Source organism: Rhagoletis pomonella, unplaced genomic scaffold (assembly GCF_013731165.1).
Source record: "Rhagoletis pomonella isolate Grant_MI unplaced genomic scaffold, Rhpom_1.0 Rhpom_scaffold_00008, whole genome shotgun sequence".
NCBI classification, from domain to species: domain Eukaryota; kingdom Metazoa; phylum Arthropoda; class Insecta; order Diptera; family Tephritidae; genus Rhagoletis; species Rhagoletis pomonella.
In genome coordinates, this window is record NW_023458562.1 from 37,609,654 (window position 1) to 37,625,284 (window position 15,631).

General features: G+C 36.4%; 1 protein-coding gene across 2 annotated transcripts in view; it reads left to right on the forward strand.

Moving 5' to 3' along the window:
• The window catches only part of LOC118744807 (sterol regulatory element-binding protein cleavage-activating protein), a 37,520-nt gene that overhangs the window by 20,364 nt on the left and 1,525 nt on the right, over nt 1–15,631 (forward strand). Inside the window, exons 2-8 of one of the 2 annotated variants that reach the window (XM_036478156.1) lie at nt 2,376–2,711; nt 6,143–6,320; nt 11,522–13,001; nt 13,105–13,928; nt 13,982–14,150; nt 14,477–14,706; nt 14,834–15,188. In XM_036478156.1, coding sequence (XP_036334049.1) covers nt 2,376–2,711; nt 6,143–6,320; nt 11,522–13,001; nt 13,105–13,928; nt 13,982–14,150; nt 14,477–14,706; nt 14,834–15,188 — 3,572 coding nt within the window. The remainder of the gene's footprint in view (nt 1–2,375; nt 2,712–6,142; nt 6,321–11,521; nt 13,002–13,104; nt 13,929–13,981; nt 14,151–14,476; nt 14,707–14,833; nt 15,189–15,631) is intronic. The other variant, XM_036478157.1, reaches the window with a different exon arrangement.

Genomic DNA, 15,631 nt, shown 5'->3' on the forward strand with positions numbered 1-15,631 from the left:
GATTTTCATTGGCACATTTGTCTGCTAAGATTAAGTTTTGGTGGTCATTTGCCGCTTTAAATAACCTAAGGAAAGTGTTATATCCGTTCTTGAAATTCTCCAGTTGTGCGGCATTTCATAGCACGGTTATTCGCAAAGCGAAATAAATTTTTTCCTCTTCACTCCCTGGCGGCAACAATGACCGGTTCTATAGTGAATGTCCTAGAAGCTTTACAGTATAGTAGGTGGCAATTTCAAAATGGGTGCGAATCATTGTTCTACAGAAATGCAATATACATATACTTATTTCAGACGAAATAATATTGGAAAATCACATCCATTGGGCCAATTGCAACGCAGGACCGTCGATATACTCAATGGTGCAACAGGTCGATTTAATCTGACCTTCACGGCCCCTTTTCTCACTTGGCTATTTTTAGTAATAGCTCGACTTCAGCACCACTTGGCAACACGTTTTTGCAATAATATTGCATACATATTTAAAACATTAGCCAAATCGGATCATAAATAAGATTTTTAGTAATAATTCGTTAAAATCCGTACAACCATTTAGGAGGATTTCACTCACAAACACACCTACAGAAGAATAAAAAAATTCATTCAAAGATAGCTAAAGGTCGGCAGGTTTGTAGGCCTCACACCCCTTTTCAAATAGCCCAAATTTTCTCCAAGAGTATGGACTTGATTTCAACTATATACATATCTCCATACGAAGTTCCAGTACTGTACCATGAATACTTTCAGAGATATGCAGTATAAAAATTCGATTTATATGGGAGGAGCCACGCCCCCCTTTCCAACAGCTGCCCCCTTTCTTCATGAGTATGCGATTGATTTCGTATATTTCCATACCAAGTTCCAGAACTCTACCATGAACACTTCCAAAGATAGGCAGTATGAAAAATTCGGATTGTATGGAAGATGCCACGCCCCCTTTTCCAATAGTTCCAATTTTTCTCCAAGAGTATGTGATTTATTTCGTACATCTCCATACAAAACTCTAGAACTCTACCAAAAAATTTCCAGAGATAATCAGTATGAAAAATTCGGTTTGTATGGGAGATGTCACACCCCTTTTTACTATAGCTAAAATTTTTCTCCAAGGGTATGCGATTGATTTCGTATATCTCCATACCAATTTCCAAAACTCTACCATGCACACTTTCAGAGATATGTAGCATGAGAAATTCGGTTTGTATGGGAAGTGCCACGCCCCCTTTACATATAGATTTTTTTCAGCCTAAAACCATCCTTAGGACACGTGCGGCAGGTGGCAGTTTCAAAAAAATCGGTTCAGCCGCTCTCGAGCCTTGCGAAAACTAACAAACGGCTTTCTAAATATAAATTAGTTGAGATATATTATATATTATAATTATATTTTGACAGTATCCGTTGTTTCTGATTGGCGCAAAGAAATCTTGCCTAGTGACGAATTCGCCCCTTGATATGGTTGTTACTTAAAGCTATTTATATTCGAAATTGCATGAAAATTGGAAAACAGGAATCTATAAGCTTATCCAGGCAAAAAGCTACCTATGTACCGAATTTTAAGCAAATCGGACCTGGGACCATAAATACGATTTCTTCGAACAGATCGGTCCATGGTCCACTTCTCTGACAAAATGGATCATATATGCTAATATATGCTAAAAAGCTACCTACGTACCGAATTTTAAGCAAATCGGACCGTAAATACGATTTTTTCGAATAGATCAGTCCCTGGTCCACTTCTCGGAAAAAATGGACCATATATCCTAATATATGCTAAAAAACTACTCACGTACCGAATTTTAAGCAAATCGGACCATAAATGCGATTTTTTGGAATAGATCGGTCCCTGGTCCACTTCTCGGAAAAAATTGAGCACATATGCTAATACATGCTAAAAAGCTATCTGCGCACCGAATTTTAAGCAAATCGGACCGTAAATTCGATTTTTTCGAATAGATCGGTCCCTGGACCACTTCCCGGAAAAAATAAGTCATATATGCTAAAAAGCTACTTACGCACTAAATTTTAAGCAAATCGGACTATAATAAGATTTTTTCGAATAGACCGGTCCCTGGTCCACCTACCCGAAAAAAAGTAAAAATTTTTTAGCCTAAAACATGGTGGTTACCGAAGGCTATTTGTATACAAAATTTCATGAAAATCGGACCAGCCGTTCGCGAGATTACCTGTTACAAAAAAAAGGGACTTCTCTTTATATAATTAGTATAGAATAGATATTAAACATAAAATAAACCATGGAATAATAGCCAAAACTCTTCAAAGTAAGGCGAGCCTATTATTTCTGCCGCCACTGTATGTAATAATAAAACTATATCCCTTTCCATTTATTAACTAATGAGCATTTCTTTTTCTTTTTTTTTCAGCTACCCCCTAATCAATGTGCCGCTACCCGGCACAATACCAACCAAAATTATGCTTCCCTTCGACGGTCATTATTCACTTTTTACGGAAACGATACAGCAAAATGTCTCATTGGTTAGGAATTTCTTCAGTCCGCCAATAACTAACTACAATTACAGCTACGATCCGCCGTTTCCATGGGCAAAAAGTTCACCTGTTTTCTATGTGCAACAGATTATGTTACGCACTGGTGTACTACCCTGGACCGAAGATTTGCAGCTAATGGATGCATTTCGTGCGCCACTCTATGAGGTCTTTAAAATGTTGGAAATTGTACGCAATCACGAAAGCGCCGAGAAGTGAGTAAATATGTATAAATAACTTTAGTAAATATATATTTACATATCACTAACTTCGAGTGAAAACTTGCTAAAACAACTTTTCGTGAAAACTCATAGTTTGATGGTGAAATTAAAAACGGTGCTTGTTTTATTTTTCTCGTTTATATTCACTGAAAGCCAAATCTTGCTTTGACTTACACACGTAAAATGTTGTATTCAAAAGTGTATTCCCCTCTTGTAAAATTTGTAAAAATAGACTTAGCCGCTTTTCAATCTAAGCTTGCGTTATGTACCATACTTACAGTAAACCGTACTTATACAGCGATCAACTCAAACAAAAAGTATGGCGATTTTTTTCCCTAAATCAATTCATGATTATATACATTAACTAAAAAACTACTGTTTTTTATACCAGTTTTTTTTTTTATTAATTGCGTTAATCTCCCTCTCTGAATTTTGAGTTAGCTCACTTTAGATCTAGATGTGCGATATCATTTTGGACCAAACTTAAAATGATATTGTTCGCCACTTATGTTTATTTATGAATTTTCAAGATTTTTCAACTAAAATACAGTTCTTTTCCTCACAAAACCCATATGGGCAAATTTCCGGAACCATGCGATTCAACGCTAAAAAAACACGTAAATTTTTAAATAGAACGCACAAAAATAAATTATGCATCAAATTGTTTGAGATCCATTGAGAAAATATTAAATTATTGTATGATTCATTTTTCTCAAATGCTTAAAGAGTTACAAGTAAAAAACGATAGTTTTTTAAAACTAAATGTTAGCGGTACTTCTAGAGGGCGTGGTTTTTGTCAGATTTCAAAAACTTTTAAGACAGCATTTAAGAAGGTCAAGCGCAATGTGTATATCAAATTTGGTACAGATTGGTGAAGTGGCTTTCGAGGTACAAATATTTGACATAAGTGGCCGGGTCACTCCCAGTTTTTCAAAAAATTTTACGAAAATCTAATTTTCGCTTAAGATCCATTGAAAATATCATTTTTGAGTATATATTTAAAAATTCGCACACACATAGTATGTATTCATGACCGTATTTTAGACAAATATTATTTTATGTATTTAGTATTTTCAACGAAATTTGTAAAGAAAGTTATCTAACGATCAGGCTTAATGCCAACCTCTTATGTTTTAGGCTGTCAGTGTGCTATCAAAAAAATTATAAATTTGAAGTCAGTAAAATTAGGATTCAACAAGGGGGCGTGAAATTTTTTATCAGCTATAACTTCAAAACCATAAGTCACATGAAATTGAAATTTGGTGCTTATAGTAAGGTGTTACATATAAATGAGTTGCGTATCCCATAGGTGTGATTATTTTTATCAGCTGTAACTTCAGAACCATAAGCCAATATCTCAAGAAATATCGATATTAGCGATTTAGTGTTTCTTGTAGGAAATTAAAAAGCCTACTAGTCGGTCATTCACAAATTTTCTATAGCTCTTGTTATTTACGAGATAGGGGCAAAAAAATGGAATTTCAGGAAAATACTACTACGTACTAACTCGCTGGTGGGATTTAGAGTTACGTCACAATGGACCCTTTTGTAGAGCATTCAATTCTGAAGAAAAACCATCATTGACCATGATTATACCATAAAATTTCTCTGAGCTATAGAATTTTAAAGAAAAACAATAAAAGTTTACGTATATTTTGAACGGAAAATTTTTGCACGCCTTGGTCGAGCACTTAGTATTAATATTAAGGTCTCAAATTTTCAGGGAACTTGTTTTAGGTATTTCCCAAAAAATTTCGAGGTGGAGTAAAAAAAAATCGCCGAAAAGAGCACCGTAATAAGCATAAGCCATTCTTATTATTATTTATAACGAAATGTTTGTGTTTAAGATTTTAGGGCCCCATATTGGATCGGCCCTTTTTTTTTTACTTCAGATTCGAATTCAGTGCCCTCTACTAAATATACTAATTTTTTAAATTATTGGCACAAAATGGGTATCAAATATCATTGTGTGTCGTATAAATTTGTATATTCAATTTTTCTGTCAAACGCATACATACGTATACGCATGCTATAGAGGTCCGCCTTAAGAGTGCCCTTTTAATAGAAGCTCGGCCGCTGTGATGTAGTGGTAAGCAGTGCGCGCTTCCACTCCGCAACGCCTGGGTTCAAGCCCTGGTCAAAGCAACATCGCAAAAAATATATAAAAAGGTTTTTTCTTAACAGCGGTCGTCCCTCGGCAAGCAATGGCAAACCTCCGAGTGTATTTCTGCCTAAAAAAGGCTTCTCTTAAATAAATACTATCGCCTTCGGAGTCGGTGTAAAACTGTAGGTCCCTCCGCTCTGTGTGACAACATCAAGGCGCACGCCACAAATCGGAAGGAGAAGCTCGGCCAAACACTAACATATGTGTAAGCGCCATTCTATTATTATTATTATAATTAATAAAAATATAAAATTTGTTCAACCAAAACTATTATTTTTAATTCAAAGTCAAACCTTTTAATGTCACTAAGTTGTTTAAATAAAATGCCAGATATATGTTTGTACGGTCCCTGCAGAAAAAAATTATCAATTGATAAAAAATAACCCGCTGGTAGTTAGCTGTTTTGGCGGGATTTCTATAAAATATATAACTTGTAGTTAGCTACAACAAGGTAACTTGAAACTAGTCCACAAGTAATGCAGGAGTAATGAAGGAGATTGTTTTCTTTAAACGCGTTTCTATATAAATATCCTGCACTTCGCAAATACTTTTTCGAATTGAGGACAAATAAAAGGAAGATCGAAATTCCATATTATCATTTTGAAGTTATGTCTGACGGAGTTCGAATATGGGATCACCTACAGCAGAATATGTAAACAAATATGAAATGTAATGTAATAGAGTAAATAAAAATTAAAAAATAAACAAAAAAAAATAAAAAAAATATTTCGTTTTTCCTATTGATATTTTATGTCCAAAAGTAGTTAGTTACATCAAATGCAGACTACATCTAATGCACAGGTAAACCACCCTTGACAATTTCGCGGCTATCGCCATAGAAATATAGTTTGCTTCCGTCAAAGGAAATATACAGATAATAAGTGACTTTTAGCTCCTTCCTAATCAACTTAAAGTTAGCTTATAGTTAGATCCATTTCCTGCTGGGGTTTATGTGCCATACTTATATGTACTACATATGTATGTCAATGTATATGGGAAAAACAATTTATTTCAGGGGAGCTCACGTTGAGTAACATTTTAGGTGTAAAATTGCTACGTAGAAATATAGCACATGTTTTGTTGCATTTCCAAGCAAAAACTGCGTGCTAGATTGCTACGCAGCAACACTACACCTAAAATGCTATTCAACATGAACTCCCCTATTGTTAACCGAATTTGATTGAAATTACTCATACTTATTTATGTATGCTTGCATATGTATTCATTTAAATTTAATAATTTTTCATTCATTTTATTGCAGCAAACGCACATTAGATCAATCGTGTTGGCATGTGGATAATGTCAAACGCACACGCGATGAGAAAGTTTTATTTCCCGAATACAATTGCTTGGTATTATCACCGGCGAATCTATGGTCACAAGATATACAAAATTTCACCAAAGATGCAAATTTGCTGGCAACCATCTTTCAATATCATGTAAGTACGAGTATGCGAAAAACTTATAAAATACAATTTTTTTTAACTATTGAAAATTATTTTGAGAGGTGTACGTGGCGTATGAGTAACTTTCTTTCCTGCTCATCTTTCATACAAAAAATCTTTGTGTATTTTCATTAGACCACTCATGTTTTATTTATCCGTCGATTTTCTTCATTAGTTACTTGATTTTTTTTTTTTTGTAACAGAACAAGCTTTAGCATAAATGCAGAAATTTTGCAGGGAACCTGTTATTTTTTTTTTAATTTTTCTTCTGTTAAAGTTTGATTTTTTTAATTTTTTCATAAAAACAACTGAAATGATTAATTAATTTTTCAAAGACTATAATTTCTATCGGAAAGTGATTTATTTACGGTTTATGGAGAATTTTATTAGCTTTCGTCTGCCGTATTTTATATTAAAATTGTATTAAGGTGTATTTTAATATAGCCTACCAAAATCTGTGAAAAATGCAGTTTCAAAAAAAGTGTTGGTTAGGGAACGTATAAAAGCAGTGTCTCAAAAAGAACTAGTCCTCCACCAAAATAAATTAGTACATAATATATATGGACTAAAGTATTTTGTTAACAAAATAAACACTTCTTAACAACAACAAAACAAATATTAGCATTTTATTGATAAATGACTAATATTGGCGCTTGGCGCGCAATACCTCGTATCCGCCAAATGCAATACCACGTATGAAGTAGTCCGAATATTTCCCAAAATAGCAAAAAATAATTATTTCATAAACACTTTTCAAAGGATTTCTAACGGAAGTTACTAAATAGGGGATTCTACTATAGTTACTCACCATTAAATTCACAGAGTAGGGCACCCATAGAGACCGGGGTAACCAAAATTAATATTTTTCTTTGCCACGTCATACGTGGTATTGCATTTGGCGGATACGAGGTATTGCACACTTTTAGGTATCAAAACCTGGACGCGTGACGAGATCTTGATTAATTGCTTTCCAGCTACTTTACGCACGAACTAACTAAAGTACAATTGGCGCAATTATAGAACTCGTCTTACGACTCGTGATAGAAGACGTTTTAATTTATCGATAAAAATTAAAGTACTCGATTACTCTAGTAAAATATAAGATATTTTAGATAGTGGCGGCAACAACCGGCTTTTAGCTTCAGGCGCTTAACGGTTAAGTAGTATATCAAACAACATTGATGGGCCTTCAACAAGTATTGCTAAAAGTTTTATAAGCAACCTAGAATTAATTTTAGGTTCATCCAGCGTAAGCGAAGGTTCGGATGTAGAATTTGGAGACATTAAAAAATGTGAAATGAAAGCTCAACTGAAGGCCTATCTTAAAGAAAAACGAGCTTATCTCGGTAAAAATCCTCCCGATTGGTGAAAATTTAAACTAAAATCGACAAATTGACAGATCTGACCCGTAAATATTTGAGCAATTGTTCATTGCAGCTGGCCTTATATACGAGCCACGGTTGCCAACTTAATGCCTTTCTTTATTCAAAACGCGACAATTTTTGAGTTTGGTGCTTGGTGCGTTTTTTGGTATTTCTTTTTTTTAGTTTTGAGTTTAGTTTGAAATTAAATTAAATAGCAATTGGACGTTTCGTAAGCAATTTTACAAAAACGGAAACAAAATCATGGCACAATGACAGTCATAAGCGAAAGACCATATGTTTGTCAAAAAAATATGTAGCAGCACTTTCAATCATGGCAGAATTACATACGGTAATTTGCCATTGCCTGCAAAAATGTCCATGTTACTGGGACCAGGAATCGATCTTTAGACCTTTAGTTTGGGCTGAATTTGTTATAGTTTTTACGAATATTAAAAAAAGCACCAGCATCTCCTAACAGTAAAATGATTAACGATCCTTTTTAAAAAGGAATAATCGAGTAGGCAGCTTTTTTACACCCGGTGGATGCGCTCAAATAAGACACATTAAAAAGGGAAATCAAATTTTGTTATGTTTCAGGGTTGAAGTGGTCGGAAAGAAAAGTTCTAAGGTTTACGTCGCGTCGTTTGGACGAAAATATTTGAATTTATAGAAAACTGAATGAATTCGGCCGCCAAGCAAGAAACATTAATTTTTATTCATTTGAATCGGCAGACCTACACTAAATTTTTGTGTGCATATAAAGTCCATTAAATCCTCAATAGAAAAATTTGGTGCTTTTTTCGAGAAAAAACGCGATTTTTCTTGGGGTTTAGTGCCTTTTCAAATTCAAAACTTGACAACACTGATACGAGCCTTTAAGAAATCGCCTCAGGCAAGAAAAGGCAGCAAAATTATTATTATTGTTTTTTTTTTAATATAATATGCCCCTTGTGACTATTAGATCAAAACACTGTATAGGTTAGTCAATATTCTAATAATTTACAAAACTATTAAGTAATAAGTTGATTATAGCTTTTTTAATGTTATTCCTAAAATTCGCATTCGCACATTCGCATTCCGAAAATTCGCATTCGCATACGCGAATGTGAAAAATATGACGTTCGAAACATCCCTAATACACCGCGTTGTATGCAAACTTTCAACTGGTTTTTATCGCCAACGTACTTACTTAACACACAATTCGCAAGGTGAGTCAACTTGGAAATTATTCATTTTGCATGAATGTTGATTTTTCACCACCCTTCTAGTCTTATGTTTACCTATCTTAGGCAAATATTTCATACTGCTCGAAATTGTATACCCAAAGCATAAATGCGTGGGATTTTTACTCAGCAGTGAATTTTTCCTTGAATAAAATGCCGATAATGAAGGCACGAAAAGTTTTTAACCTCTATGAAGTGTCTTAAGAGAAAACGACCAGCCTTATCGGGAGTTTCTTTTCATCCGCCCGTAGTGAAAAGTGAACCGGTTCGGGGAAATTTAAACTCATGATAAGGCTGAATGTTTAAGGGTTGTTTTGAGCTCATATGAAGTTCCCATTTTTTATGGGATGTTGATCGGTGCAGTCATCGATCCTGCGTCCTACCAAGAGATCCAAGAGATAATATGCGCTTCTAATGACACGGCTATTGCGGCCGTCACAGTTATTGTTGTATGACTGCAGTATTCGCACCTTGCAAAAGTCAGTAGAATTGATTCATGGAAGTCATATTTATTTTCCGGTTCTTGGTGTCGCAATAATTCGGACTTTGCCCGGAAGGACATTTTTTGCTTCAGTATAATTAACTTTAATACATAAAATGTCTGTTTTGTGTTTGTCAACAAATTGTAAGAGCTTTTGTGTTTTTAAAAGGCGTTGTAACTGTGTAAATTGAAAATACATATTAATGCATGGGTACTAAGTTTTTATACAATTTTATTTACATGACGATTTACTAAGTTGCTAATGTGTGTATTTAAATATTTTTTTAAATAACACAAGCAATACAAGTTTTTATTTGCCTAAAACTACAAACGCCATTGTCACATGCAATATGGATGGATGATGATTGATGCTCCTTTTTTGCAATCTTGCTGCATTTATATTTAATGTACATTGACCTAACTATCGTATCGGAATTATTAAGAAAAGTTTTTATTATTTACGCGATTTGCGTAAACGACTCTTCATACAATCTTTGATTTTTTTTATTATTATCTTATCAAAAAAGATCAATATACATACATATGTACATTCATATCTAAATCAGACACCGTATCTCACGGTTATGTGATTTCAAATAAAAATCATAATTTAACCATTAATCTTGGATCGCTATTTTTTCGATCCAATTTAGTCGTTATTTTAAGATATTTGTTTCGTTATTTTGGATTTCAATTTTTTCTACCATATTTTCAGATTTAATTTTTTATATCATAAAGTTTTTAAAGCGATCATAAAAACTCAGTCTCCACACTTAAAAATTATCGTAAAAATAAATAAAAATCTAAAATAACGATTATTATTGACCGAAACATTAAAATCCAGATTCAACGATTGTTCTTGATTGAAAAGGTAAAAATCGAACAATATCGTTTTGCAATGATCTTAAAATGAAAATCTTGTGATTTAATTATTGCGGTTTAGTTATTTTCGGCACCCTATGGTTATGGTTATGGTGATGTAAGGGTGGATCTTCAAGCTCATTTAACCGCGGCCAGATTTGATCTATTAAACCCCCTATTTCAACTTTAGTTGTTTAGTATCCCTCTAACTTATTCCAATGGCTAGCAGTGCGGGATATTACCCACTTGTTGAGGTCCTTCTTGATATCGTTGTTGTTGAATCCAAGAAATGGGCTGGGCCAAACAAAAGGTGTATCTGCCCCTTTTTAGTAGCTTGGAAGTCGGCTTTTTCATAGCTATCATAGCCGTCCTAACCAGGCTAACAGATTAAGGAGTCCCACGACAGTCGTGTCTACGTAACCGGAACGACCCAGATTTATATCTGACCAAGGACTGTCACTCCAGCAACACTCCCCAAAATCTTTGGGGAATTTATATGCTGTTACAACAACATTAGGAGACCCTATTTTAGGCGGCTGGGTTATTGAGTGCTCTATGGCACTCTATAAGGGTTTTTGATGAGAACGAGTAGCTATCTAGAGCTTTGAGGACAGTATGGAGTATGGAGATTTTTATTTTGACATATTGCCTGTTTATTAAGACGTGGGCCAGTATGGCAGCTAGTTCCGCCTGTAATATCGCCGCCGTTTACTTAATGGCGAAGATGTGCGAAATTGCAAGTCCACAACATCCGCACCTACATCGTAAGGTGTTTTTGAATCATCGGTATACCATTTTTGTGAATCACGTGGGGTTTCTGCTCAAATTTTCATAGTGGGAAATATGATCTTGTACCTCTTTGTGAAGCTGAGGATGGGAACAATTTGGTCTGAGAACAGGGTTTTGGGTTGCCCTTTCCCTTCAAGATTTCAAGGTGTCCGCCAAGGTCGCCTTGTTTGTATTTATTTTTCCTATGTAGCATGAGTGCCTGCGTTGCTGCTTCCTCTTGTATTACCACATGAAGGCGTGTAAGGTTGAGTAGAGATCCCATACCTGCGGTGGGTGTTGTTATCATTGCCCCTGTTTTTCGTTGCTTCGTTGATAATAGCGTTGAGATGAGACTCCCAGGTGAGTTTCTTATCCAGGGTTATTCCTACATATTTGACCTCTTCCTGTAGGGAAATCACAGTCCCATTTATGTTTTCTAACAGTCATTATAAAAATACCTACTAACTCAAAAAAAAACTGTATAATTTTCATTTTCAGAACATCCAAAAAACTAAAGTCTCCACAGCGGAAATGCTCTTCGGTGTACCAATGCAAGATACTGGCTTCAAGCGTTATCCGCTTCGTTCGCGTTCCCGCATAATACAATACGCCATAACTTTGATTCTAAACCAAAACGATCAGGAGTATTTGAGCACACTAAAAGAAAAACTCTTCCAATACTATCCACCACTGTCACTCAGTAAAACAGCAACTGATCAACCAACCTCCCAGTCAGCATCGTCATCACAGCCGAACAAGCGCGTTGATAAAGCTTCAATTACGTACATTTTCTACCCGGATGAGTTCAAAATGTGGGAGTTTATGCCACTGGCCATTGCTTTTGTGCTGCTCTTTATCTATATGTATTTTTCGGTACGTAAAATCGAAATAATTCGCTCGCGTCTATTGCTTGCAGTTTGTGCCGTTATAACAGTGCTCGGCAGCCTAACTATGTCGCTTGGTGTTTGCTCATTCTTTGGCCTGACCATCAGTTTGCAATCGAAGGATGTATTTCCTTTTTTGGTAATTCTAGTTGGTCTGGAAAATTGTTTGGTGATAACGAAAAGCGTAGTTTGCACTCAAGAAACTTTCGACGTAAAGATACGTGTTGCCAAGGCGCTCAGCAAGGAGGGTTGGCACATTTCCAAAACGCTACTGACTGAGATTACCATACTCACAATAGGCTGTATCACAATGGTACCAGTCATACAAAAATTCAGCATTTTTGCAATTATCGGTTTACTCTCTGATTTTATGTTGCAAATGTTGCTTTTCTCCACCATACTGGCAATGAATATCAAGCTGCCCGAATACACAACCGAAGCGAAGCATTTGCCCAAAATGATGTTGAGGTGCACTATGACAAACAGTACAGCCACACCGCCACCTGGCGGTTTCGGCATGCTGCCCAATGGACGCAACGATTATCGTTTCTTCGACAAGAGCGTGTCTGTGGCATCATTGACAGGTGATGTGGCGCACGCACCTTTCTCTCCCATGAGCAATGGTGGTTTGGGTATGTTTCATCGTTCACAGTCCCATCCGAAGCTCACTTTCGCCGATCTCAATTCGCACCCAGCCGATTTGACCGCAAAGGTTGGCATTCAAGCGAATAACGTTCGCATACCGAAACGTCTGCGTATTGTTAACTTCTGGGCACGTACACGTTTCTTTCAGCGAGCCTTCATGATCTGGATGAGTGTGTGGATCTGTACGATAGTCTATAATACCGGCTGTTTGGAAAATCTGCTCGCCGTGGAAAGCAATCGTACATCATTTGCTTATGAAGAATCGCAAAGGTTTGTCAAAACAAGCGAACAAACTGCAGTATCGAGTTTCTTTTCGAATATGCAGCACGCAATACATGGTGGACCGTCGACAGCTGGTAAGGGTAACAATGGAAAAACTGACAGTGCTGATGAATCAGTGCGCCGCATTCATAAAGGTGAAAATGTGAGGAAAAAGGAAAAAAATAAAGGTAAGTCAAAGAAGCGATAATTATTACAATATTGTATTGCGGTATAATAATTTTTCACACATTCTGCTAATCTAACGCCTGCAATTGTTTCACTTCATTCCAGGCGCATCGGGCAACGGACCCGTCAACGACACGGATGCGGAGTTGCGGCGGCTAATCTATCCGGATTTCGAGTTGAACTACTTTCTCTCCAATTTTCACTGGAGTACCATTATGAAGCAATATAATATTTCACTTAGCGGTCGCTATGTTACTCTACTACCCACCATTAAGTTAACGCACGCCATTGGCCCCGAGTCAGCGGTGATCCTTCGTAATCCTCAGGAAAAGATAACACAAAACTTTCAATGGAAGGCACTCGCAGCGGCACTCGATCCCATTGATTTTAGTGATGATGAGCGTCGTGAATCGCCAATGGTATTCCCGGGCGGTACACCGCTATATCCTAAAAGCCCCATGGAATTTTTCTTCGCCATCACAATGTGCTTAATCAGCATTTTTGTACTCAGCTACACTATGGTTGTTTTCTATCGATGCATATGCACACGCAACTATGCGGAATGGCGTTCCAGTTGGTATGAGTCGTCGGAGATGCCACAAAAAACAGAACATATACTCGAAGGTGTGCCAACGAAAATTGTGGGTCACAAACATACTGTCGAATGTCTCATATCAGATGGTTCTCATATCATCAGTTGTTGTCTGAGTGGCCAAATAAAGGTGTGGGATGCACGCAATGGCGAGAATTTGACGACAATACAGCGCGAACATATGCAAATAGAGACAAAGCGGGAAGGTGGACAGGTGGTGTTCGAACGGGTGGCATACTCGCCCATCTGGTGTATGAGTGCATTTGACAATCTTGTAGCGGTAGGCTGTGCGAATGGGCGCGTCGAGTTATGGGAGATGCCGGAGGGCGTGTTGAAGGTGCGATTGTGTTTGAATAATTTAGTCTTTGGCACTACATATATTGTTTGCAGTGTATTTCGCCTGGCGAATTGAAGAGCAATCAAGGCATAACACACATTCATTTGAGTGGCGATCGTGTGATTGTGGGGCGCTTATGTGGACGTCTGGAATTCTTCCGATTGGAAACCTATTGCAAAGGCCAACAAATCGATTGGAATTTTACCTCAGCTTATCGAAGAAGTAAGTCGAAGTGAAAAAAGCAAGAAAAAGATTCAATTTAATGGAAGTTTTGACGATAGAGAGTTAGTTAACTCGGGATAGGCATTTAGTTTTTGTACTGCGAAAACAATGGTAAAGAACTACATTAATTAAATATAACATATATTTTGTAATGAACATTTCAAAAAATGCTTTTAAACTATTTAGAAAGACAAATCAAAATTATGTTTTTTTTTAATTAATGGAATGCATAATACAATACTAATTGATTATCGGTTTTTTAGACTCGATGTAATTAAATATAATTACTATTATTATAATTTTTCTTTTAATTTTTGATTGCGCAGCACACGCTCGAACTAGCTCAGCGGGCAGCATTGGTCTGATGCATCATGCGCAAATTCCACTGCAGCAACAACAACATAGATGTCTACCCGGCCAATCGCCGCCACCTTCCAATAAGGAAGAAATGAAAATAACATTGGAAGCAGCGCGTTATGCACATCAACAGCCAATTACCTGTATGGAGGTGTCTAATGGAATGGTATTCACTGGCAGTCAGGATCACACGCTCAAAGTAAGTACAAAAACTCTAATATTTATACGTAGATACATATGTATATAGATATTTTTCCTTTTTTCGATATTTAATGTTAATTTATTCATACAAATGACCATTACTTTCTCCTTACACATCTACCAAGGTGTATAGTCTGACAAATGCCAACGTCGAATATTCACTACACGGTCATTGCGGGCCGATAACTTGCCTTTTCGTCGACCATTGGCAACCCGGCACTGGTGGCTCTGGTTCCCAGGATGGTATGTTGTGTGTGTGGGATTTATTTACTGGTGCTTGCATGTATAACATACAAGCGCATGATGGTGCCGTCACGGCGTTAGTATGTGCACCCACATATGTTATATCGTTGGGCGTGGACGAGCGTATTTGTGTGTGGGAACGATTTCAGGGTAACTTGTTGACAACAATTAATATACTGAATGCCTATTCGAGTTTGTTGATGTTGACGCCTTTTTTGCTGGTAACTTGCAAAATGGGTGAGTACGAGATGAGTTGCTTTGAAAAGCGCTTGTCGTAAAATGTAAGTCGTATTTTTAACTCGCTATCGGAGCGGCTCAAGATTATCATTCCAAAAGTATGTTTAATGTTTAGTAGGAATCTATTTCACGCATGCTGTAGGAATTAAAAAGAAAATTTTGAAAAAAATGTCGCTTACGTTATTTTGGCGGTTAGGGGTCGGTATGTTGCCGCATTAATTTGCACCACGTCAACCAATTTCTATAATTCTTTTAAAGGAAAGGTGGTCCCATATTAATTAAATTTCGGTTTATCGTCGGTTTTGGTTTTGCTTAGAAATTTCTTGCTTAAATTTGATAATAACAACAAATTGATTTTTCTTCAAATTCCTATTCTCTGGACAAAACCAATTGAATTGAACTAAAAATTATGGTCTTCTTTTTTACGAAAAACTGTTGTAGTA